This window comes from Podarcis vaucheri (assembly GCF_965113315.1).
Source record: "Podarcis vaucheri genome assembly, chromosome: 15".
NCBI lineage: Eukaryota > Metazoa > Chordata > Lepidosauria > Squamata > Lacertidae > Podarcis > Podarcis vaucheri.
This window is the reverse complement of record NC_138753.1, coordinates 8,404,124-8,429,096: the sequence shown is the minus strand read 5'-3', so window position 1 is coordinate 8,429,096 and position 24,973 is coordinate 8,404,124. Positions and strand designations below refer to the sequence as shown.

At 43.2% G+C, this 24,973-nt stretch overlaps 1 protein-coding gene and 2 long non-coding RNA genes across 45 annotated transcripts in view; 1 reads left to right on the top strand and 2 right to left on the bottom strand.

The window, feature by feature from the left end:
• MSI2 (musashi RNA binding protein 2) overlaps positions 1-24,973 on the top strand; it is a 410,358-nt gene that overhangs the window by 117,392 nt on the left and 267,993 nt on the right. For 41 of the 43 annotated variants that reach the window (XR_014214082.1, XR_014214083.1, XR_014214084.1 and 38 more), the window contains one exon: positions 12,324-12,416. Coding sequence is in view for 40 of the 43 variants with exons in the window: in XM_082201257.1 (XP_082057383.1) it covers positions 12,324-12,416 (93 nt within the window). In the remaining 3 variants the exon portion in view is untranslated. Of the gene's footprint in view, positions 1-4,016; positions 4,187-12,323; positions 12,417-24,973 lie in introns of those variants that run through there. The other 2 variants (XM_082201284.1, XM_082201283.1) reach the window with 2 other exon arrangements.
• LOC309519994 lies at positions 168-3,894 on the bottom strand. The gene is made up of 2 exons (XR_014214118.1): positions 2,008-3,894; positions 168-712 (listed from the first exon to the last, which is right to left on the bottom strand). It is a non-coding gene; the product is annotated as an uncharacterized lncRNA (long non-coding RNA).
• LOC309519995 lies at positions 18,141-24,373 on the bottom strand. Its single transcript, XR_014214119.1, has 3 exons — positions 24,124-24,373; positions 22,880-22,964; positions 18,141-18,489 (listed from the first exon to the last, which is right to left on the bottom strand). It is a non-coding gene; the product is annotated as an uncharacterized lncRNA (long non-coding RNA).

The following is a 24,973-nucleotide window of genomic DNA, read 5'->3' as shown; positions in this document are numbered from 1 at the left end:
GTTGGGGCCTGAAGGCTCTGCAGGAATGTTGGGTCCCTTGGGGTCATGGGCAGCGCTTGGGCTCAAGAGGAAGGGAAGTGTCCCTATGTCTCTCCCTTCAGGGTCAGTTTCAAGGTCTTCTGGGTATGGCCAGAGCCTGAGAGATCTTCCCAGGCAGTGAAGAAATGCTCTGGCCAAGCCTGTTTATAAGAAATAGTGATAATAACAAAAGTGTGGAGGAGAAACCTTGCATCTCTGGGCCTTTTCTGAGTGCTTGTCGGGGTCTCTTCAGATGAAAAGCTCATCTTTGTGGAAAAAACCAATTGGAGTGTTGCGCAGACATTGGTTTCTCTCGGGCGATTAAGGGAAGACTTGCTCATCAGTGGCTGATTGCTGCAAGCATCTGTATTATGTAGATGAAATTAATCAAGGCTAAGGGTTAAAGTTTTTCCATTTGTTCAGGTTTTTTCTTCTTCTTTGAGAAATCATCTGGAGTAGTTTGGCAGGGAGGAAAATTGCTTTAAACGTTGTTATTTCTCTCTCCCCCCTCCCCCCTTCCTTCTGAAGTTTTCCAGTCTTAGTAGAACAAGGTCTAGATTCTTAGCAGCGGCGTTGATTGGACAAGGCCATTAGGAAGCTGGTCCTTGCCATTCTGATGATTAGAAGCAGCTGGGTGTTTTAACGTGTCCGGTTGCTACACTGTGCAGGTCGCCAGTGTTTCTGGTGGGGAGGGCTATGGATGTGGAAGAGAGGAATGCATTAGGAGCAGGATGAACATGGGAACTTATGCTGATCTTATACCACATTACACTATATTTATCCATCAACTCAGTATTGTCTACTCTGACTGGCAGCTCTTCTTAAGCAGGGGTCTTTTGCATCTCTTAGTCCACTTGGCTGGGGAGAGGAACACAGGAAGGCAGACTATTAATCCATCTATCTCAGTACTGTCTACACTGACTAGCAGCAGCTCTCTAGGGCTGCAGAATCCTTGAATGCAGAATCTTTGCATTAATCCTTGAACCATAGCAGAATACAACAAAATACCTACATAAAAATTCACAAGTTGCCAATAAAATTCATCCATAAAATGTATGCATAACCCTAGAACAAACAGAACTTACAGAGCAGATAAGCATTACTGTTACAAAAAGGTGACGTCTAGAAATTGTGTCTGTGGTGCATTTTACACTCTCGTGTCTTCAAGGCTCCATGGCACTTTATAGCAATGGAATTCAGGGTTTCATGCAGGATCCTTTTCAACCTCGCCTGGAGCAACTGGGGGTCAAACTTGGGACTTTCTACATGCAAAGCATAAGCTCTGCCACTGAGCTATTGCCAGCACCCCTTTCCTCAAGGAGCTGTGATGATGAATGGTTGGCAGTGGCAAAGTGGGCAAGACAAACATGACTTAGGAAAGCGGGGCCAATTTGGAAGGAGCAGCTTGACAGATGGCAGAAGTCTTGCTCTAGGCAGAGAGAGTGACATGGGCGAAGATGATGGAAATGGGAGTTTAGGAAAATAAACACACGGGGCCACCAGTAGAGAATCCCATCAGCTGCCTAGAGCAGAACATGGTACAAAGTAGGTACACAGGAGGGGATGCACTTGGGCACAAGGAGTTGAAGAGCTGGAACAGCAGGGGTGCGAGACCTTTTCTGGCTGGTGGGCCAGATTCTTATATTCCTGTCCCCCCTCTGGTGGGTCAAATTTTACAGGTGGGTGGGGCCACACACTAGTCAGTCACATGCTGCCATAGGGACATCGGATGCTGCTGTGCTTTGAAGTCCCAATTATTGGGACTTCAAAGCATAGTGTGGGGCTGTTTGAAAACAAACTCACACTGCTTCTTCCAGCTACAAGAAGCTGAAATATGGAGATGGAGAGACAGAATACATTTAAGGGGACTGCGACAATTGTTGGGGGGGGGAATGCATGTTTACTAGAGGCCAAAAACATTTGTTGTCTTCTGAGACAGCAGTGTGTACATTTCAATACAATATTGATCACCAAGCTTTGACTTCTTGCCTTAGTGTGCAGGCTGAGAAGCTTTAAGAGCACCTTGCTTAGAGTTGGTTCCTAGCCTCTGTACATGTTTCGGCAGACTGACACTAAATAAAAATAAAATCGTTTTAAAGGTAGCAGTCATTGTTGCTTTCCATGGCACAGAGCATTTTATCTCATTGGGGTCTACTGAACATCTGGAGAACTGGACAGAAGAACGATCGGTTGCAAGCAAGCAGCAGCAGCCAGTTCCTATTATTTTCAACTAGCACATTTAGATTTTTTTTAAAATGTTCTAAATGTTTTTAGATTGTTAATTACTTTTAAATGTTTAAAACATGTTTTTAATTTTTTATTTCAAATAGTATTGTTTTAACATTGTGATGGTTGCCTGAATGGGGTCCTTTGGGAGGTAGGTATACAGATTTAACAAATGGGTACAAGTGGATTTTATTTTTATTTTTTTTAAATAATGGCTACTGTTAAGAAATGTTATGAATATTGCCAGCAAGTTGAAGAAATTCCAGACGTTGGAAATACTTGTTCCTCACTGTCTTTTGTATTCTGATATGAGAGCACCGGTAATTCATTAACAAGTTCACTTTTCCCATTAGGGAAGTTGTGTTTTAATCAGATGTAACGTTGTATTCTGAATGCAGAGCACAGTGGAGTATGTAATGTAACTCTGCATATACAGATGGTGATTTCTGCTGCCTTCCTCTCTCATCACTTATAAATATATTTAGAAGACACAAGCACCCATGAAGGATGAAATGTCAAAAGTTGAGATTAAATGTATGAGGCAGAATACTTCTCACTAATATTTTTCTCTCTCTCAAATATATGATCTGCATGAAGGGAAGGCATGGGGGGTGCGCGAAATTAGCTTTAGGTCTAATTAGTTTCCTCTGAAGTTTAAATTAATTTTGGCAATTTGTGATGCAGATTAAAACACTTTACACCTTTTTAGTTCTCCAGACAAGCCCTGTCAAACTGAAGTGCTGGGGAAGTGAAAGCTCAGCAAATGTCATGGATAGTGGAATTGAGATACCAGAAGCTCCCCAACTATTTTCAGCCTTGAGTCCTTCAGTATCGGGAATGTCCTGAACTCCCCCTTCCCCTTTTTGGCAGGCAAAATCAGAGTCTAGTTTGAAACTAAGTCTAAGCCAGAATCAAGGTAAGGATGGTTCAGTTTTGCAAAGTGTAGTGAATGAGAGAAACTTCTTTTTCCAATCTCTTCCCCTGGCTGCTAAAATTAAAGATGGATTATTTGTTTTGGCCAGCTCAAAGAAAGGCAGCAAAATTTTCTTGCTCATATTTGGCTAAATAGAAATTTCAAAGAATTTTTGAGGTAGCAGTACTCATCATCTTCAACCAGCACATGACGTTTTTACTTCAGTGGTTCTGAATAAACCGTGTAAACCTCTTTGTCTTTTGCGTCAGGAAGGCAGTATCAATATGATATTATTTCACAGGATTATTTAAAGACCTTTTTAACCTAGTATTTCAAACTTGTCAGTGGTCACCAGTGCCTTTTTTGTCTCCTTGAAGCCCAAGTCATGATTCTCACTTTGAAGTGACTATAGCTGATGAACATCGCAGTGACTGAGGCCCTGAGGTCAGAGAACAGCAGAGAAGAGATCTCAATGCTGCTGAATGGGGGCACTGAACTATTCTGACCCTGCACACAGAAAGCTAGCTTTCCCCCCTCATATGCTTGTTTTCTGCATGTGGGGGGGGGATGGGTTATTGATTGTTTGAGAGTTCCCCTTCAGTCTGAAGGGCTTCAGGCCTGCAACCAGATTGTTTGTCTTCTGTCAATGGGACTGCTGCTCTGGGCTCGGCCTCCCTTCTCACTCTCGAGGAGGTTGTAATGTATATGGTGTGATTGATTTGTGCTGCGACTGCGATGTTAACATGAGCAGGATCCTGTCCTCAGATGAGGGGCTTGGACTCCGTGCCTATTCCAGCTGTCTGATCCCATTGTTCTCTGCGTAGCGGGTTGCTAGGGGCAACCTGGAACACTGACTCCGAAATTCTGTCAGTAAGTTCCCAACTGCCAGGCAAGATGAGAGAGTTGAGCTCAGAAACTGGCGGCTGGGAGGAGTAATGTGAGTTAGCAGTGGAGATCAGGCCGTAGTTCAATGGTAGAGCGTGTGCTCTGCATGCAGAAGGTCTCAGGTTCACCCTCTGGTATTTCCAAGTAGGGTTGGGAAAGACATGTGCCAGAAGCTTAGGATACCAGCTGCCAGTTGGTACACCCCCCCCCCAAGGGATGGGGGAACTTGCAGCCCTCCATGCGATCTTCAGACTCCCATCTCCCAGCGTGGCCAGGGGATGATGGGAGTTGTAGTCCAGGGCCACAGGTTCACCACCTCTGGGGTTAGATCGTTGCCAACAGCCAATGATTTGCCTCTTGTGGCCAGAGTTGGGCCTTCCGTGCAGCAGGGCAATGCCAGCTGCTTCATGTGATGTTAATGGTGCATGCACATTCACCCGAGAGATTGCAGCCACAGAGATAAGAAGAGTTGTTCTGTTGCCTGGAGAGTTCACTTCCTGGTTCGCATGGAGAAGCCGTTTTCAATGGAGCCCAGTGATGGAAGTGCACAGCTGTATTGTGCCCCAAAGCCTCTCCTCCTTCCGGAGGGGAGGGGTTGTGAGCGGGAGACGATTCCCGCTCATCATTGCTTGCGCGCCATGCCTCCATCAGGGGAGAGCCTATAGTTGTATTTGCATCAACAGGCTCCCCCTACAGGTGGTTAACCCCTCATCAGACTCACCCCTCTCCGAGTGGGTGGAGTCAAATTGTCTGTGGTCCAATGCCTAAGCCAATACCTTCTCACATGCTGTAATCAATAAAGTTGTGGCCTTTTCTTGCCCATTAACCTACTATACTGTGTCCACGTGTCTTCATTCCCCAAGCGGGGATCGGGTCCTCAAAACATAAACCATTTTTTCACCTGGGGAAACCGCCCCTGTGGCCACCCCACCCCCATGCTATGTCACTGGCACAGACTCCCTGTTTTTAGAGGACTTCCAGGGTGTGTGGGTGTCCCCTTTTACAGGTGACTCTCTTTGATTTGGAGGTGTCTCCTCTTTGAAGGGCTGGCCAGTCCGAGTCCGGTTTAAATACAAGGAACCGTGATAAGGGAGCAGTGGCCTTGGAGTTCCCTGTCAACAGTTAGCCCCTCATTACATGATTATTTCCTGCTATGATGAAAATGTGTTGTTTAAATTACAGTGATTAATTCTAAACGTGCATCTATACCTCTAAGCATATGCAAATTTTGTGCAAAATCTGACTCTCTTATTTTTATTTTTATTTTGCATAAGCAGCCACCCGAATAAGTATGTATCAGAATGATTAAGGCTGGAATGCAAGGAAGCTGTTTCATGTTTGACTTTATTTATAAATGAAAAAAATCGCCGCACTCTAGCTTGCCTTCCTCCCACCCTCCCCTCAGTTGGTGACACCTCCTTATCTCCGATTCAGAACAAAGTCAAAAGGTTGAAATGTTCAGGGAGGGCTTGGGTTTGTGGCATCACTCGGTGGCATGGTGTTGCGTGGTGGCCGTGGTTTGCACTCGGGGAAGAGGAGGAGGGCGCTGACATCTGCTTATGCCTGTCATGGTGGAAAGAATTGCTAAGGCAACAAATGACTTTTATTCCCTCATGGAGGGGAACATGTATAACGAAGCAATTGAACTGTCTTTTCAGGAAAACATAGATTGCCACAGTGAGACTTAATTTTGTGCTTTCCGTTTTTTTGCGCCAAAGAGCTGCTTTCTGAAACAATTTCCTGCCTCGCAATGCATCTCCAAGCATTAAAATGTTGTTGCTGTGCGTTTCCTTGTCATTACCAATATTTCTTTGACCAAAGTCACTGAGGCAAAGTGATGTCCCCCCAGCTTCCCCCCTTCCTTCTCAGTTTCCGAAAGGAAGTCACTTTCCTTCCTCCCCTTCTTTCATTTTTTGAGATGTTGCATATCAAATTGATAATTGCATATGTGTACACACACACACACACACACACACACCCTCAGAATAATTGCCTCTCCCCCTCCTTTCCCCTGTTCTCCCCCCTCCTCTGTGACACTAAATGCTTGGCCCCATATTAAATCAAACACTGGCGTGCAAAAGGCCCCCTGACAGGCCTGCAAATGCTTTAGTTACAAGGCTGCTTCAGCCAGTTCTTATTTGTAAATGACAATTTTCTACAGCAAAATATATGCTTGGACTTCAATTGTAGAGCCGTGGATTGCAGCCAGGAGAGGAATAATTGAATTTTAATGCTGCTCAGTTTTAGGGTGATTTTATTTAAAATAGAGTGAATTAAGTCACTGAAAGATAGTTAGGCTTGCAGTTTGGGGAAAAGGGGTGAACATTTGAAATTGGACTGGTGTTTAATTTGTTCCATGCTCTGCCTGGGGTTCTTTGGGAAGGCATGGGTTGTGTATGGCAATACTGAAAATCTAAGAAGGCTTTTGATCATGGCTATATCCCAACATTTCTCTCTCTCGTTCTGTCCCTCGTTGATCATGGCTACATCCCAGCAATTCTGTCCCTCGTTGTCCAGTGGCGCCTCTTAGCATTCCCAATTCAGTATTATTATTTTTCAGATATTAGGGGTAGATGCAGTGTTAGGACTGTGAGAATGTTCTGGGGCTTGATGCTTGCTGGAAGTCTTTCCCATCAATCTCAGGTGCACAGAGGCTGGCTCCGGCACTGGTTTTTGAAAGGTTCTCTGCACATGCACAGAGGCACCAACTATGTTCACACATAGTACTAGAGCAAGCTTTGGTGCTCCATGGAACTGCTGCATTGGGCTCACATGCTCCACCTTCCCCTCTCTTCCATGCAGCTCAGAGGAAAACTTCAGGTGGGGTGTGGGGAATGAATCCTTGCTTCCAATAAGCTCTGATCATAGTATCAATGCACATCCCTTCTCTCCAGCCAGGGCATCTTTGGTCCCATGGCTGCTGATGCACTTGTACAGCTGGTGGATTTTCTGCTTCCTGTCCCCCACCAACTCGCTCCCTCCAACCTCTGGTGTCCTTCAAGCTCTGTGGATGGAGGAGGGCACTTAGTCATTAAAGGGAAAGTGGTCTCTTGCATCTCCCCCTGTGTGGGTGCCTGTGCTTTGGTGGGGGGAAATCAGCCTCCTGTTCTCTCCTCTCATGCCACAGCCTCCAGCTCCTCCTTCCACCGCCAGGTCAGGAGAGTATATTGTGGTACTGACTGCTGCAACTTTTGTTCTTTGTGAAATGCTTGCATCCTGGCTTCTTGTCTTTACTTGTATGTGCCTAGAGCTTACAACTTCCTTTTTAATAAGCCATTGTCTTCCAGGCCAACTTGGTATGTCAGCAGCTTTTTGATAAATACATGCTCTTTCCTTTCCCTAGCTCTGTCTGGGATTTTCTTTCTCTCTTTTTGGCTGCTGCACTAGAGGGGAATGTGATTATGGGGACTCCCAAGAATATATAGAGGGGCCATATGGAGTTTCACTGAAGCTGTTAGCTCAGTAACTAGGGCTGTCATCTGATTTAAAAAAATCGTCATTTAATCAAATTATTTTAATCAATTTTAATCTGCATAAATTTGCATTAAGCTGTCTCAGGTAGGAAGGAAATAATGTTTTTAGATTGTGCATATATATTCCATAGTTCATGCCATCCTAAGAGATGCATTCCCTCCTCGGTGAGATGGAATGAGGAATGCCTCTTCTAAGATGGTGCCTGCCATTCACAGCTTTAATTAGTAGTAGTTAAATTAATAAACTTTTTTTTAAAGTTGTCACCCAGTTTTATTAGGGATGCCTTTTTAGTCTGTTTTGTTTGATTAATTAATTCTAACCAATTAATCAGTTAAAGGTTGCAACCCTGTTCTTTCTTCCTCTCATTGAATACTATCAGTTAGCTCTGAAAGGTCAGAATTTGCCTGGAATCTTAACTTTCTGCCATTTTTGGTGTACTCGGGTGTGTGTCCGTCATTGGAAAGTTGCCAAGTATGACAGGTACATTTTCAGCACTTTTCACTTTACAGTATATATAAGAAGGGCCCAATTTGTAGCAAAATCAAGCTAATAAATATCCCCATGCATGGTTGCTTGTGGGAAGTAAAGGTTGGCTCCAGACAGGCAGGGAAAAATCTGTAAAAAGTCTTATGCCCCCGCCGTTGAGACCATTGAAATGCTCCTAGTGGGAACTATATAATACATGTTTCCTTCCTTCTTATTTTCCTGGACTGGTAAACTTTGTAGACTTAATTGCAAGTTTGGTTTAATTGGAATTTGTTGAAAACTGCATGCATGTCTTCTCTATATAATGTTATGTGCATTTTGAACTGGAATATCAGAGTTGTGCCTTGGAGTAGATGTGGAGCCAGAAGGCCAGGCCAAGTCACCCAGGAAAGGCTTTTATTACCCAGACAAGTTCTAGCCTAAACAGGAAGTCTTTAGAATCCTTGCTGTTGAGGAGAGCCAATGGACACTTTGAGTGTTAGGAGTCAAACCCATTCTTGGGGATTTGTCAGTGCCCAGTGTCCATATTAGAGCCTTGGAGGCTCATCACACCACAGAGCCATGGATTCTAGGCCTTGCCGTTGCTGAGATTGGGCATGCCTGCCAATTGGACATAGAGAGTGGGTCTTCAGATCTTTGCGTACCCAGATCACAGCTACCCTCTTGGTTTTCTTGCAGTCTGTTTCCTGTGCTGACAGGAGAACCAATCTACAAATTGCCATTCTTTTTAGATCTAAATCAGATTACATTTCTAATATTATGATAAAAGCAAAATGCATGGGTAGGTTCAAGAAAAACAGAAGAAATCTTTGGACCTGTTGATGCAGGCAATAATCCTGGGACAGCAACCTTTTGGCCCATCACTGGGTTTTTGGAGCCAAGGACAAAGGGTAGTGTGGTTTCCTCCCAGAAAGTTGAACCTCACCCAGCTATTGCAAATAAGCTTACAAAAGTTTAGGAACAACAAGAACAACAACAACAACGTTTGCTGTCTGTGGTTCCCTGCTGGTAGGCCAGGCTAAGAAAAACGTTGCCTTCTAGCGTGCAGATTAGCATTGGAGAGTTGAAGTGATCCCTCCTTCCCCCATGATCCAGCTTTGTATTCCTTCCTCTGTGGCTAGTAGTATGGACAACCAAGTAGGCTGGTGGAGGAGGAATGGAGACATCTGTCCCTCCTCCACCATCACATGCAGTGCCTTACATTCATAGGTGATGGAAGCACGTTGAACCTTTTTTTTTTTTGGAGGTGGGTCAGAGCTCACCCAGACCTCCATGCTCTGGTTCCTTGCAAATTTGTCAGGGTGTGACTGTGGCATGACTTGTTGTCCCTCACCTGAAAGCTCTTGCGTTCAGGACCGAGGTGCTGGGGTTACCACGTGCGTGTATTCTCCTTGTCCTGTAAACCCTTTTCTGACTCCCGAAGTGAAGAGCATCCTCAGCTCAGCTAGGGAAAGTTTGTGAGCTTCTGTCGCAGCTAATGTCTTCTAGCAGCACTGTTTGCAGCCAAGGCGTAATTTTCCCCTTGTTGCTTCTCTTGAATGCCTCCCACTCCGAGCTGCCTAAGCCACACACAACACGATCTCACTAAAATTAGTTTTTAATTGATCCTCAGAGTAACAGAATGCTCCCGCGTGCAGCGCAAGTCACAACACATTTGCTGCTGTGGCCAAAAGGCACTCCAAGTTGTTTTGGACACCTGTTAAGATTTTTTAATGCAAATCTTTTGTGATCTCGGGTGAAGTCTTTATTGTTCTTTCCAACCTGCTCTATTCTTTCCCTCCTGCCTCGCCAAGCTTGGAAGCTCTTTGTGGTCTGTGCACAGTCATGCGTGTGGCTTCTGCAGAGCGGCATTTTGGAAACGGCGGAGGCTTCAAAGAGTGCAGCAGCCATGTAGCAGCCCCTGTCCTCAGCCTGTGTGCCTTGAGGGCCCTCCCCTTGGTTCTCTTTTCACCACTGTCGGAACAACATGATGAGGAACTGTCTTTAGAAGTTTTTCCTCTCCTCACAAATATTCTTCGGAAAATAAAAAAATTCCTTCCTGTAGCACCTTAAAGACCAACTAAGTTAGTTCTTGGTATAAGCTTTCGTGTGCATGCACACTTCTTCAGATGTCTTCGGAAAATAATTTACGTCAGTTTTAACCCATTTTCATCCCCTGTATGTAGACCGTTCAGCATTCAAAAGGGTGAGAGTGTGTTGGGATTAGAGAGTTGTATCCAACTATATTCTACTTTGAATAGGCCCAAGTTAGTCACGTCCATTAATTTCAGTAGGTTTAAGATGAGTAGGACCAACACTGGAGACAACTTGGAGATTTTCCCCTCAAAATTTATGTTTTACCTTAGCTTTATGGACCTTATCCATGGTGTCAGTAGCTATACAGGCTCCCCACCCCCACCCCAGTGTTAGAAACCAAGATATGAAAGCTAGGAGCTAAATGGCACCTTAAACCTAGGTTATGGACGCAACAATGGAATGCCTAGGTGCACTTTTTATAGCAATAATACAAAGCTGAAAATGAATGAACTGGAGCTAAAATATTACGTTCATTTTTCACGTGCTCTAGTCCTTCCCCTTCTCAACTCCCTAGTATTCTTAAGAGGGTCTCTTCTCCAGTCTACAGAGAGTAGCTGGAAGTGGGGAGGCCAAAAAAGGTCCTCCTTTCCTTCCACTCTGCAGTTTTAATCTGAAATCTTAGGCGCAGTACTGCGCCCAGAGCTCGGAAACTGCTTGCGCTGATGAAATTCCCTGTCGCAAAATGTGCCTAGAACAATGCGAGTTTCGAACACTGTATATCCCTCTTGTGGTTTTCAAGAGCTACTAAAAGTATGTCTGCCCACCCATGTTCCTCTTACAGGCAGTGCTCTGGGTCCCTTCTGTTGGTTAGCATTTGTGCAGCACTTTGAATATACTGACTACTTTTGACAAGGCTTTCTGCTATTTTTGGATGTCCGAGTATAAAACATGTGCAACAGGGAGAACGATCCTAATTGCTAGGATCTCTCTCTTCCCCCCTGCCCCGGGGCAATGTGGAATATTCATTATTGTACCTGTCAGTGCATTTTACGACCTCGTTCGCACTTCATTCTACTACATGTATAATAGACCAGCCCATTTTCAGAACTAGTAAGGTGTAGCAGTCAAGACTACTGATACGGACTGAGTTCAAATTCTTGCTCAGCCAAGAAGCTCACTGGCCATCTGCTAATGTGCTTCATAGTTGTTGTAGTAATTAAAAAAAGTGGGCACTCATGCTGATAATTCCCAGGCTGTGCGCTGGAGCACACCAATGTGACATGAGAGGGTTTGAAGTGCATGTTGAAAAATTAAACCCTTGTTCCTGTATGGGGCAAACTGTAGTCAAGTCCAGATGTGTTGGGACTGCAGCTCCCATCACCCCTGACTATTGACAATCCTGTCCCAGCAACATCTGAAGGGCCACAGGCCCCATCCCTACCATATCAAATGCACCTTTTTTGAGCAGGGAAGCCTGTGTAGCACTGCTCTTTTCATTCCTTCAGAGTCATACCTGTACTACAGCTGACATTTCTAAGAGATTCCTAGAAGGAGATGCTGGGAGACAGAGTGAATGGTTATATCCAGCATTCTTTTTTTTTTTTTTTTTTAAAGGCCTGGCCGTTATTACTCTGGGAGTAGATTTGAGAAATTGTGAATCTGTAGTTTAATAATTGTCATGGGCTGCCGCTGGGACCTTTTAGGCCAAAAGATGGGATTTAAATGTTTTAAATTCAAAAATATATTTATCAAGAGAGGTGTTCCTTCAGGTTTTAATCTGGGGGGGGGGGGACACACCTGTTGATGAGGCACCCATCCTGAGCAACTTGGGGAGCAGTTGGCACACAAGTGTTGATTTGTTTTTAAATTATGGAAATTGTTGGAGGAGGCCAGTGTGTTTGTGTGGTGGGGAGGGGGACTTCTTTTGAGGCAGCAGCCAGGCTACAGAAACTGTTTGAAACTTGGCTGCAACTTATTTTTGGTTTTGGTTTTTATATGGAGGTGAGGTAGTGGGGGTGAGGGAGCTTTCGCAAAATGAAAATGCTTATTAAAAGAAAATACCCAGTGGGCACTGGGGTTGGTGGCTGCCTAAACCCAGCCATCAAAGCAGTCTTAACCAAACAGCAGTACTTCATATAATTGAATTGAACGTACATTCCTTTTCATGGGGAAAGAGATTTACCCTTAACTGGATTAAAGGGATAGCATCTGAAAGCTATGTCTGTGACATGCATTGTATTTTTGTTTTTCTTTAATAATCTGGGGTAATGCTGTTTTTTTCTTTTTCTTTTCTAATTTCTTACAGATGGTCACGAGAACAAAGAAAATATTTGTAGGTGGATTATCAGCTAATACAGTAGTGGAAGATGTAAAGCAATACTTCGAACAGTTTGGCAAGGTAAGTTCCAGCATGAGTCAACATAATTTACAATCTGAATTTATTTGTGAGAAACACGAAGGTTTTCTCTAATGATGGTCAGTTTTGTGTTAGCAGTGACGCAAGTCAACAAGTGCTGCTTTCAGTATGTTGCCAAAGAGCCTCATGCTGTTGGAGAAGTGGTGATCTTTGCGTATTTCTGCAAGCCATCAAACTAGCATGCTGTTCAGCACTACAGTGATTCCACATCAGGCACGATGATGTACTCTTTTATCTTGTGTAATGTAAGATGTGGAGGATAGGTTTTTGGGTTTTTTTTCACAGTAAAGTGTGTGCGTGTAAAACAGTGAGTGAATGAATGAATTCGTTTTAAACTGTTCAGTTTAAAATGAATTCATTTTAATCTGCTTTCATTTTGAACTGTTCAGCGAAGGGCTGTGGCGTGTCGCTGCCATAGCACACATGTTGGAGAAGCTTTTGTGAGATGACTGCAGAACTGCAGAGTTTGTTTCCTTTTTCCGTAGGGGTGTGTGTCATGGGAGGAGCAGTAGACATCTAGTCTAATATATGGTCCCATGACAGTCAGTAGAGCTCTTTTTGTGAAAAGGCTATATCCCACCCCACCCCCCAAAATATGGCTAGTCTGGTTTCTTCTGCAGGCTTTAAACGAGTGGACCATAAGAGTTGACTGGGTAGCAGGTCACATCTGTGGGCAGGACGGCATGTATAGGATGCGCTGCCAAAGAAAATCTCTCGCTCCTCTCTGCTCTCCTTTTCCACAACTTGTATTCCATATATTGATGTCACTATGGCATGCTTTTCTTTGTTCTTAAAAGTGGGGGCAATGATGTGGATTGGAGGCAGAGAAGTGGATAGCATGATGGCACTTGCATATGGGGAAGTTCTGAACTAAGTAATAGAGTGGAGAACTTGACACGGGGAGGCTAGTTTTGGTGCCAGGCTTGTGAACCGGATAATTTATAGCTGTTCCCTGTGTGGGACCAGTCCAGTGGTAGTCTATTCCTCAGACCTTCAAACTGGTACACAAGCAGGAGGATTCATGTGATGCAGTGCAGTCTTGTGGCCCTCTGAGTCTGTCCAGCTTGGATAAATGTTGAGGGCATGGCCATGCCCATAACTTACAGTTGCTTGTAATTGCAAATTATATTTGTGGTATACTTGCCTTTATATTTAGACATACACACATACATCTTAGCAACCTGGTGTTGGATAAGCTGATCCTCAGAGAAATCAAACATTTCTTACATTCTATTGATGTTATCCAACAGACCTCAGTACAACCGATAGGTCCATGTAGGTTATGCTGTGATTCTTTATTTTCAGTCCTGCAACAGCAGCTGTTGATAGAAGGATATGGAAGTATCTGGAAGCCAGATCAATTTCAACATCTTTGATTAAACGAAAGGTCTGAGGGTGGAGATGGGGTCAATTCTTTTGCATGTCTGCAGCTCTCATTCATTTTAATCATAAGTGGCCTTGCCACATTTGCTGGAGATGGTGTATTTTGGGTGCTGACAGATCTGAGCCATTGGGATGAAGTTCTCTTGTGCAAGCCTTGTGAAGTATCAACTAGCATTCTTTTCCACAGCTTCTTTGGAGAACTAGTGATAGAATGTGCTCCAAGTTAAAGAGTGGTAAGGGGGTGCTATTATATTTTGCAGGCCAGCTCTTGATTCCCGTGGGGTCTGTTAAAGAGAAGGAAAGATTCACCACTATTTTTAATATTTATTTTGGGTGTGAGTATGTGAGCTTGGTGCTGCACAAATTACACCAAAGATGTCCCTGCCCCCAGAGGGCTTTTAGGCTGCACTTGTGCAGCTGCCATCCATCTCTGTGAAGTTTTACACGGGCAAGTTCCAGAAATTGTATCCTGTATTTTTAGGGTAGCCTTTGAATGCCTTGTTTTGTGTACACCTTCCTTTCATGGTGAGGGAACTTCTAAATAGTTATTTTGCCGGATTGATAGTTGTTTTGCAAAACCATTCATTTTATTTTTCAATGATAATCTTCGATTCCGGCAGGATGATGTTTACAGCCCGCTGAGCCCTTTATTAAAGGATTATGGCAGCGTTTGAATGTTTCTTCCCTAGTTATTGTCAAATCTGCCAAACTCCTCCATCTAGTTCTGAAGTTAATAACAGTTTTGCCGCATGCATGTTTCCCTGTTTCTCGCATGCACCCTTGAGGAATCATTTTTGTTTTGCCATCTGGTGGCTTCATGCTGAGTCTGAAAAATAGACAACCAGGCTGAGATCATCCAAGCGTTTTAGTGGGTTTTGGTGCCTCTTTGAGATTTCTCTCTGTTAGTCTCTTATAAGGCCCTTTTTCTTTTAAACCATGCCCCCCCCTTAAAACAACAACAAACAACACTTGTTTTGTATTGCTATCCTAATAGCTGAATACATCCCATATCAGCAGACCTTTTTGAAAATACCAGTTTTCAATGCTTTGTTTGTAATAAGAAATAAGGCTGTCGCCTGCTTACTAATATCTCAGTCTATATATCTTATGAGTTTTTAATTTATCTGGGTTGATTTATTGTGGATCTTCTTTGCCTTTCATAGATGAACACATGTGTTGTAGCAGGCATCCTGTTAGAAGAGACATCCCTCCCATGAGAGAGAAAGGAGAATATATCTTTTCAGATGTGTTTGCCACCTGCCATTTTTAGAAGTAGTTTTGTAAAATGTTTTAAAATGGGGAGCATCTTTCCAATTGATAAAAATTGCTTTACACTGATTAGCCATACTGATTGGTCAGTTTCATGTAGCTGCCCTAATAAATCCCAAACACTGCTGTGTGTGAAATTCTCCCTCCCTGTGGAGCATCCAGAAGTTCACCATTTCACCTTTATTTTAGAACTTTCCCTTTATTATATACAAAGATTGTCAATCACAGTATGTATAGAGAAAGGGCTACTCGGCTATTATCATCATCCCCTAAAGGATTCCCCACCACCACCAAAAAAAAAAAAAAGCAGCCAAATGAAGGGGAATGGAATGGAATATGAATACAAATGATATTTGAATATAAGCAGGGTACACCTGCTGATTTACTGAAACCCTCTCAGAAGTTGAGGGTTGTTTAAATGCTAGCCCTACTCAGACGATATTGGACTTGACTAACAGGTCCATTAATTTCATTCAGTGTAGTGTGAGTAAAACTTAATTGGGTACAACCCTCAGTCCACAGCTCCATTAAGTATATGTAAGTCTTGCTGAAATGAGCTGGATTGTGACCTTCGAGTTGGGGCCTCTTTAGACATTCTCTTTTTATTGACTTGGAATGTCATATCTCTGGTCTAAGATCTTCGTCAGTATTATTATTATTATTATTATTATTATTATTATTATTATTATTATTATTAGCTTTTGCCAATTTGGGAGAGAAATTAACATGAAACTGAAATGCAGCTCACCTTCGATGTTGATAAAGTTACTGGAGTAATTCTATGAACTTTAATAGGGTTGCACATTTTATTTGAGAGCTGCGGTTTCAGATACAGTTTAGCCACAGTTGTGCAAGGAATCTATGGGAAGACCAGGGATAAAACTGAGAATCCCAGATTTTACTCTGACTTCCTCACTTTTACCTCTATACTTCAACTAGAATACACAGAAGCACTTAAAATTTGCATATATCCATACGTGTGTGTGTGTGTGTGTGTAAGTAATATACTGCAATAAAAAAGTCGCCAGCCTCTCCAAACTTGATTAAAGCTTACACTTAAAACATCCTAAGACCTGAATGTTCTGCTTCTTTTAAAGCTGTAAGCTGCTGCTAATAAAAGGGATTGTTATTATTCCTCACCCCACCCCTTTGTAGGTACCACTTGCTTTCCAGAAGTCCTGTGAAAGTAACCCAGTCCTTATTTTTGGAGACTTGCAATTTATACTTTATATGGTGAGCTGTGTAATTAGTTGGGAAGACTTATGCTTAGTCACTGGTTTATCCTAATCGGCTTTGGCTTTTCCCAACAACAAAGTGAGCTTATTTTGCTAAGCTGAAACAACTCTGCTCCCTTTGTTCCTGTCTTTTTATTGTCTCATTCCTTTCATTCTGTTTTACTGCCAAAAGTTTTGTTTCATTAGGCTTACGAGTCATTTCCAATCCAGTGGGCTGCTACAATCAGGCCTTTCTATACCTCAGCAGCCCTGTTTCCCATGTCCTCCTGGGTTTGTGTCAAGATGCAGCCCTTCTTTGTGAAATGTTAAGTATTTTTTTAAAAAAAATTTTTTGCTGCTAAGCTACTTTTTCACCTTACAAGTACTTGGAAGTTGCTGATCTCAAGCATTGGGATGCTATACCAGAATATTTAGGTCATACATGCCATTTTGGGCAGAGAAAGGTTAAGCCACTGCACACTAGGAATGCTAAAAGTAGCTGGAGTTTCAGGGCTGTTTAATTGTTTGTTTGTTGCTCCAGTCATGCAGAATCTTTTTGGAGAAGGGCTGTGTTCAGCTTTTGCAGCTGCAGTCCTCTGAATCGCAAGGTGTACGATACTATTTTTCACCATGTGTAAGCAAGATGGTGGGAATGTAAAAAGTGTGCTGTAGCTGCCTGAACTTTTCAGATCTGAGTGTCTGAGAAGCAGTGATGCATGTGTCAAGCCAACTTAGTACATCAATGCACTTTTCTGTTCTCTGTGTGTAATGGTAAAAGTAGTAATAAAATAAAATATAATAAAATACCCGTGCTACATTATCTCTCTTAAAAGATCAAGGATGTTTTAAGACTCAATAAAAGACTCCTTAAGCATTTGTTCTTATTCTTGGACTTCAGGCATTTCTCTTGAAAAGTAGCCAGGCAAGGCATGTTAAGTTTGCTATGTGCCTGCCTTAAAAGAGAGGGGGGGGAAACCCCTCAAGTGGACAAGGCTTTCAGTGTCTCCCCCCCCCCTTCCTATCCCAAAGTGAGAGATTGAAGGTGGGATGAAATTTAGCACCCAGTTAAATTGTTAAAGTCTTGAGCAAAGGGTGCTTGGCCAGCAATGCCTCAGTGTTAATTCATTATGACTACATTCCTTCAACTGCATTTTGGTGATATACCCCCATTTTGTCATCACAGCACTATTGGGCTGGGTGATTTGCCCAAAATGAGCTTCGTGATCAAGTAGTAGGGAATTTGAACAGAAGCCTCTTCAGTCATTTTGATACACTCTCTGCCATATAGGCTCCGTTTTTCTGTGCCCCTGGGCTGCTTGAAAAACTATTGCTTGTTTGCTAGTGTAGAGCAGATCTAGCTCAGTCCTCCTGGCCATAAATAGTTGAGTAGAATGTCCCTTTCAGAGGCAGATTTTTTTTCTTACTGGGTGTAAAGAAGCATGGGATAGCCCAGGGGTCTGCAACCCGCGGCTCCGGAGCCGCATGTGGCTCTTTTACATCTTTGCTGCGGCTCCGGGGCGGATACTAGCGAGGGGAGGAGGCGCATTGTGCGCCCCGACACTCCCCACTGTGGCGGGCGCTGTACTGGCTGTGACGTCGCATGGGGGCGATGCATGCGGTTAGTCACGCACCGTCCCGACGTCACCTTCCCGCCTGTTGTCAGATCGTGGCTCCGGAGATATATTTGTTTTAAATGTCGCAATGGTTTTGCGGCTCCCAGTTGTTGTTTTTTCTTCGGAAACGGGTCCAAGTGGCTCTTTTTGTCTTAAAGGTTACAGACCCCTGGGATAGCCTGTTCTTTTCAGCTGAGAGGAATGGCAGTGGTTTGCTTCCTACTGAAGTCTCTACGGGTGAGGCAAATGCAGGAAGAGACTGTTAGGAGAAGTAGGTGTCTGATCACTTCCGCAGATAAGACAGGAAAGGATTGATTGATTGATTGATTGATTGCACTTATATCTCACCTTTCCTCTAAGGAGCTCACACTGTTGTGTATAGTTTTCCTCTTCCCCATTTTTATCTTCACAACAGCCAGGTGAGATAAGTTAGGCTGAGAATGAGACACTGGCCCACATGGCTGAGTGGGGATTTGAACCCTGGTCTCTCTCGGATCCTAGTCCAACACACTAACCAGTGCATCATGCTGCCTCTCTAAACTTTGTCCCATCAGGTCCTTCCTGGGTGCTTTGAATCTTAAACAGAAAAGAAACAAAGGATTAAACTTGCTGTTTCTTTAGGTGTGCCTGAGCATAGCTTGGGTTTTATGTTGCAAGAATAGTACAGTGAATGCCAAAGTGTGCTGTAATCTCCAAAGAAAATAAAGATGTACTAGCCTGTTGTTAATGTTTTTAATACATCACACATTTGAATAAAAAGCAGGGAGCCAGCAATGGCCTGTTTAACCCAGCAAATGCACTTGTGTGTTTTCAAATTGTATATATGTGCAATCCGCAAGAATCCCGGGTGTTGAGGAATGTCCCAAAAGAGTGATAGAAGTCACACTATTAGTTGCTTTTTTCAAGTCCTTCTCTTTTGACAGCTGTGGAAATATCACCCCATCCAGACAGGAGATCTCTGCCTCTTTTGGCATGGATACCTGGGTGTGAACAAGTTAATGATCCATTGGAGTATTAAACACTCCAAGGTTTATTTTTCCCTGAGGCCCCAAGGGCCTCTGAAGATGTCATGATAATAGGATTGTTAGCATGAGAAAAGGCAATATTCTCTCCATGGGTTCATTTTAGGGGGATTTGGCAGTGCAACCTCCTAACCTTGGCTTCAGCCTGATGCCAGTTGGTGAGAAGGGTTGTGATCCTCCTAGCAGTGAAGGGTTATTTATTCTAGCATGGGCAGGCAGATGGAATGGCACATTTCCTCTGCTACACATTGAAATGTAGATTTTTTTTTTAGTGAGTAGGGTACACTGAAGCTTTTTTTATTATTGTTCCTCTATTCAGCAATCTTTTTTTAAAAAAATTGACTACTTGTTAGCCAGTTACAATTTTCAGTGCTGCATTTCAAGACACTATATTTGTAAATTAGTTGCATTCAAAGTAATAGAAGGTCAGGTCTTGACTTAATCTGAATTTGTAATAATCAAGAGTACCCAAAAGATTTTAATATGCATTGGAGAAAATATGTTGGTGCATTTTTGCATGGCTGTTGCTAATCTCCCCTGTGCCTACAGAAGCCGGCTGGAGACAAAAACTTGCATCTCATTTTATTGTCCTACTTTGACTCTGGATGTATATTGTCCAGTTAACTTTGAAAAGAAACCCATTTTGAAACAAAATTATTCCAGTCTACTTTAGAAGGCAGTATTTACGTATTACCTTTAAGGAATGGTTTTTAACCATTTCTGCCACCACCTCCCAAATCCTTGTCCTCCTCTGGTGGATCTTTCTAACCAGTATGAGAGGCATATTGGGATATGGGAACATAACCAGGGATGTGCCCAGGAGTGGCAGTAGGATCATGGTGGGTGAATCCAGTCTATTTTGAAGCTTAGACAAAATCAAGGGAGCTTCCTTACACTAGTAGGTCAGATGAGATGATGTGGCACTCCTTAATCCCTGAAAAAATGCTTCATGGGTCTGAGCAACTAGGAGTCCTGTTCATTTTGGCTTCAGGCTACCTTTGCCATGCTTAGCCCTGAAATTCACATGAGCCAGATGTGGCAAAAGTGACTTTGCATGGTGCTGCAAGATGTCCAGAAGCTGAGATTCCTCCTTGTCAACCAGAACTCCAGAGCTGAAGGCACTAAAATAAAATCTGATACATCCTGCTTTGAACTTTTTCAAGAAATAAGACTTTATTTAAGGGCAAGAGGGGAAGGAAGACTCTTGTCAAATAATGCATTGTGTTGGATAATGACACAAAACATTGTTGTCACCGTACCAAAAAAATGTTAACATCCTGAGTAAAGTGCTTGTTACTGTTTTTTGGTGTGTTTTTTAAGCAGACCATTTTTGGGTCTGAATACTCAGAAGAGCTGGGAAGCATTTAGAATATCCCTGAGAGATGAGTGTTCCTTGGCTGTAAGGAGAGGGGTGTGGATAAAAAGCACTGTACTGCGGGAAATGGGTATAATGACACTTTTTCCTACATGCAAGCAAATGGCCATAAATCGGTCACTTATGACCTGTTCAAGTGCCTTTATATATACAGTCAATGCTATTGTCTAAGGCTAGAAGGCTTTTAGGCAATTGCAAACATTATCTCCTCTCTGGTAGACCTAGGATGTAGTGCATCAGCCACATGGCTCCATTTGGGGGACCAGCCAGTCTCTCTGGCAAATTTCATTCCCCTTTTGAGCATTTGTTGTATTTTTATGTCTCTGTCTCTTCAGTGGCTTTATGATAAGACTGTTAGGGAGTGTGTCACAGCAGCACACACCACCCTGATGAGGGACTGTAAGAGAAAAGCCATGCCTAGCTAACTCTGAAGGCTCCAGACTTGGTCACTGGGTTTCCTTCCCCAAATCTGTCAGAACAAGAAAGGCACCAACAGCCAAGAAAACCCAAGCTGCCAACATTGATGCTGTGATGCAAGCCTTTCCTCTCTTTTATCTCTCCCTTCTGTCTTAGCGTGCCTAGGGATTTAACATTTCTCTGTGGGATGTGAGAGAGGCACACAGCATATACACAGTACATACAGACCTGCAGAAAAATAGTGGGTTTGCCAAAGTTGCCACAAAATTTAGCTAAATAAGAGGTGGCAGGGGGAGGAAAGAGGACTGTCAGCTAGCAGAGCAGATGCCCTGCCACTGAGCATGTGCAGAGAGGAACAGCAGCAACCTCCACTCGCCTCTCTTTCTGGACAATAGTGCGAGGTTGGAGAGAGAATGGCCAGTGTGAACAGTGGCAAGTACAGGGACCCACAATTAAGGGGGATACACAAGCCCCCCATCCCAATTCTGGAACTCCACACTGCTACTACCTGTGCTAATAATCATGACAGAATTGCACACATACCAATAATTTGCATGCTTTTAAAAAATCATGATTAATTGTATGCTGATAGGATCATTCATATGAGAAGGGAGACAAGGATAAAGCAGCTCAGGTAGAAAACCGATCAGGCTAATCTAAAGAGAAGGTGGATTAGCTTTCTCTTAATCTGAAACAAGTCTGCAATGCACACAGTCATGGGGTGTCCCAGTCAGTGCATGCGGCCTTTCCTGAAGTTGCATTTGTGCTTAATAGCAGTGAACGGTGCTGGTAGATTCAAAATACTTTTGGACATGTCTCTCTTGGTTTTTGAAAGAGGGTTTTGTTCGGGAGGTGGAGTTTTGGCATATTTTATAGGCCTAAAATTCACATATCCTTTTCATGGAAGTTGTGGATGTCTTAACACTTCTCTCCTAACTCCATGCTGAAAGAGAGGCAGGCGAGAAATGTTTGGGCTCATATAGTGAGGTATAAGGGGACTGTGGCCCCCCTAGATGCTGCTGGACTATAACTCACAGTATTATCTGGACCCATTTCTGTCTGGTTTCAGGACTGGTCATGGCCCTGAAATGGTTTTGGTTGCCCTGCTTGACATTTTTGTTGACTTTTCCATGTCCTTTTATCCATTGGCCACCCTCTTCTTTGGGAGTGGCTTCAGGAAGTAGATGGCGAGTCCTGCATGCTATATTTTACATCTGTTTGAAGCTGCTGGGAGCGATCCTCATGGGTTTTAGAACAAAATGGGACACCAGATTCTGTCTCTCTGTTCCATCCAGGAGAAGAATCCTGATAAGACAGGGATGTTACATGTCCTGAGTACTCTTGACTAAGAATTGACAAAGAGCTTGGGAGATGGCAGTTCTGTGCAGGGTTGCGGTCCCCAGGAGGAGCAAGTCTGTAGTCTGGGCTACTCATGGATCCAACATTATTACTGGAGGCCCTGATGTCTTTAGTGCCGATTTCCAGCTCTGGCCACTTTTGGGCAGAGATAGTTTGGCCACTACGCTCCATGCACTCCTAGCTCCCATATTGGATTATTGCAATGCACTCTCGGTGGGGCTGCACTTGAAAACAACTGAGAAGCATCAACTGATCGAAAATGCAGCAGCCAGGTTACTGGCTGGGATTTCATTTAGAACTCATATAACCCTCATTTTAAGCAGTTGCACTGGTATGTTGTGTGAAGAAATACTGCCTTTTGTCTTTTCTGCAGCTACTACTATCAGTCAGTTTGTATTCCTTAGGGTTCCCAGATGCATGTTTACTCCCAGGCAGGGAAAGGGCTGCTTTCCCTTAAACCCCCTCCCCTACAAGGTGCATTGCCTTGAAATAAAACAGTTTTGGGGTATGGTTACGGCATACTAGTATTTAGCTTTCTAGGGAAGTTAAATGTGCTCTTCATACAAAACAACATGACAGTTTTGTTGCTGTGTGTTTTCCACCCAGATCTAGGACGTGGTGGCAGCCTGTTTGATGATGAACCAGACTGTTTCAGAGTTCTGACTACACTGTGAAAATGGCTGGCTCCAATATCTCTGTATGCCATAGACTGGAGTATATCTAAATGGAATTGTGTTGGCATCTTCAGATAACTGATCGAAGATCCTAGAGGTTTAGCCTGAAAGTCGCTTACCTTGTGCTTATTTAAAGTATGGCGCATTGTCTTGTTTTCACAAGCTGAAGATTTGCAATAGGTTATTTTACAGTCTGCTTGATGCCTGAAAGAAATGTTCCACAGGTGAAACAATAAGAGAAGCGAAAAATCTATTCCCGCTAGCAGGGCTTTGATTTCAAAGCTGCACTAGCACAGTGAAGATCATGATTTTGTGTCAAACATGATGTTTATTTCAAAATAGACCTTGTAAGCCCCTTGATCTTGGGATGAGCTGAAGCTGATAGGGTTGTATTCCTTGCCAGAGGCGAACACTTAATTTTCTCAACAGCATGTAGGGGAATCAGCTTAAGGGTTAAGTGCTCTTTCCTTTTTTTATTTTTCAAGGTACCCAACGTAAAGTAAAAAGGGACATGTGCCCTTTGCTATTGACTGCCTTGTTATTAATTGCTGATAAGATCACAGTGGGCATGATTCACCAGTGACTTCTTCTAGGGAGGCCACTGGAATTTTTTCTCAGGCAAAATGTGAAGCAAATTTGAGGGTCCTCATTGGGTGAAACATCTGCAGAAGTTCAGAAGGCACACTCCAAACGCTTGTGATATTTCATTGTAGTATTGGCTGTGTAATTAGTACACACAGAACAACATAAGCTACAGAAGCCAGGTTTTACCATCTATGTTATGACTAAAATCCACTTTAAACAGTTGATTTAGGTAATTTGGAGCTTCCATCTCTGTCTGGATAACATCTGAGAAATAATAATTCTTTCAGCTTCTCTAGATAAGCCTAGAGTTCTTGGGCTCATGTGGGAGAAGGTATTGCCTCCCGACTGAACCCTATTGAATCTTATTTAAAAATAGGAAGGTTTTGAACAATTGCATAGTACATACTGAATTTTCTTCATAAGCACACACTTTCCCCACTGTACAGAAGGTCAGCTACCTCCTTGTTTTCCAGAATGGACCCCCCAAAAGGGCAGTGAAAACTTAAGTCCTCCACCCTCCACAGCAGGTGCCTGTCGTCCATCTGAAGATAGCTGCCAACATCTGGTGCAATTGCCTCTCCAAAAGCTGTAACAAGGGGGCCTGCAGTTCAAATGCGGAGAGAGCATCGCCTCCTTAATGATAACAAGCTGTTGGCTTCCCCTCGGAGATGAATTCATCTCACAGATGTTTGCTTAGTTTTGGCAATCTTATCACTTGTAGCTTTGGTGATTATGCTCAACTGGAGACTATTACTATAAAAGAATAGTTTGAACTTACTCCATTTCTATGATTTGTTGTTGTGTTGTTTGCTTCCGAAATATAATTTATATCAAAAATGGTAATGTTGATCCCATTAGCCAAGTACCCTTTAGGACATCTGCAGGCCAGTAGCTTCTCGACAGTAAGCGCTGGTGAATGTCTTTCATCCATGCTGACATTTTTAATGTTCCCTCTTCAGCAATTCTGTGGTTTCAACCCTTTGTTTAACACTACTTTCTAAGCAATTACTTCCAGCTCCTCCTGTGAAGGATCCTTATGACCCATGGTTATATATGTGTATGTTTTTGCAACCTGTGAATCACAAAGGATGCTCTGGCATCATCCTTAGGACAAGAAGGCTATTTGTGATGTTGGTAATGGTTATAAAGAACACACGCAGCTCTCTTAACGTCAGAAGTTGCTTTGTTTTTTACATCGTTTGAAAACCGAGATAGCAATTTGGTGCCACCTAATAGGCCCTGTTCAGTAATCTTGCAACGCTTCACTTTTGAATCTTGCTTTTCAGGGCTCCCCCTCCTACACCCCCCCCCCCATTTCAGTGCAGGCTTTTTGTTCAAGTGCCTGGGTTTTAACTCTAGTAAACAGGACCTATTTTTGGAAGCTTGTTTATGGGCCTCGGGTGACTCAGATGCGGCTGAAGAATGTGTCACTGATGGCGAGGTCACCATACATGTAATTTCTTGGCCCATAAATAGATATTGATCCAAAGAGCTGGTGACACCATTTTTGCATTGTAATACATTAGGGAGGGAGAACTGCAGGCCACGGGCATGTCCTCTGTCGCCCTTCATGTTTCTGCCTGGCCCCTCGCAAACCCCCCAAAGCCGCAATCAATTTGGTATAGTGC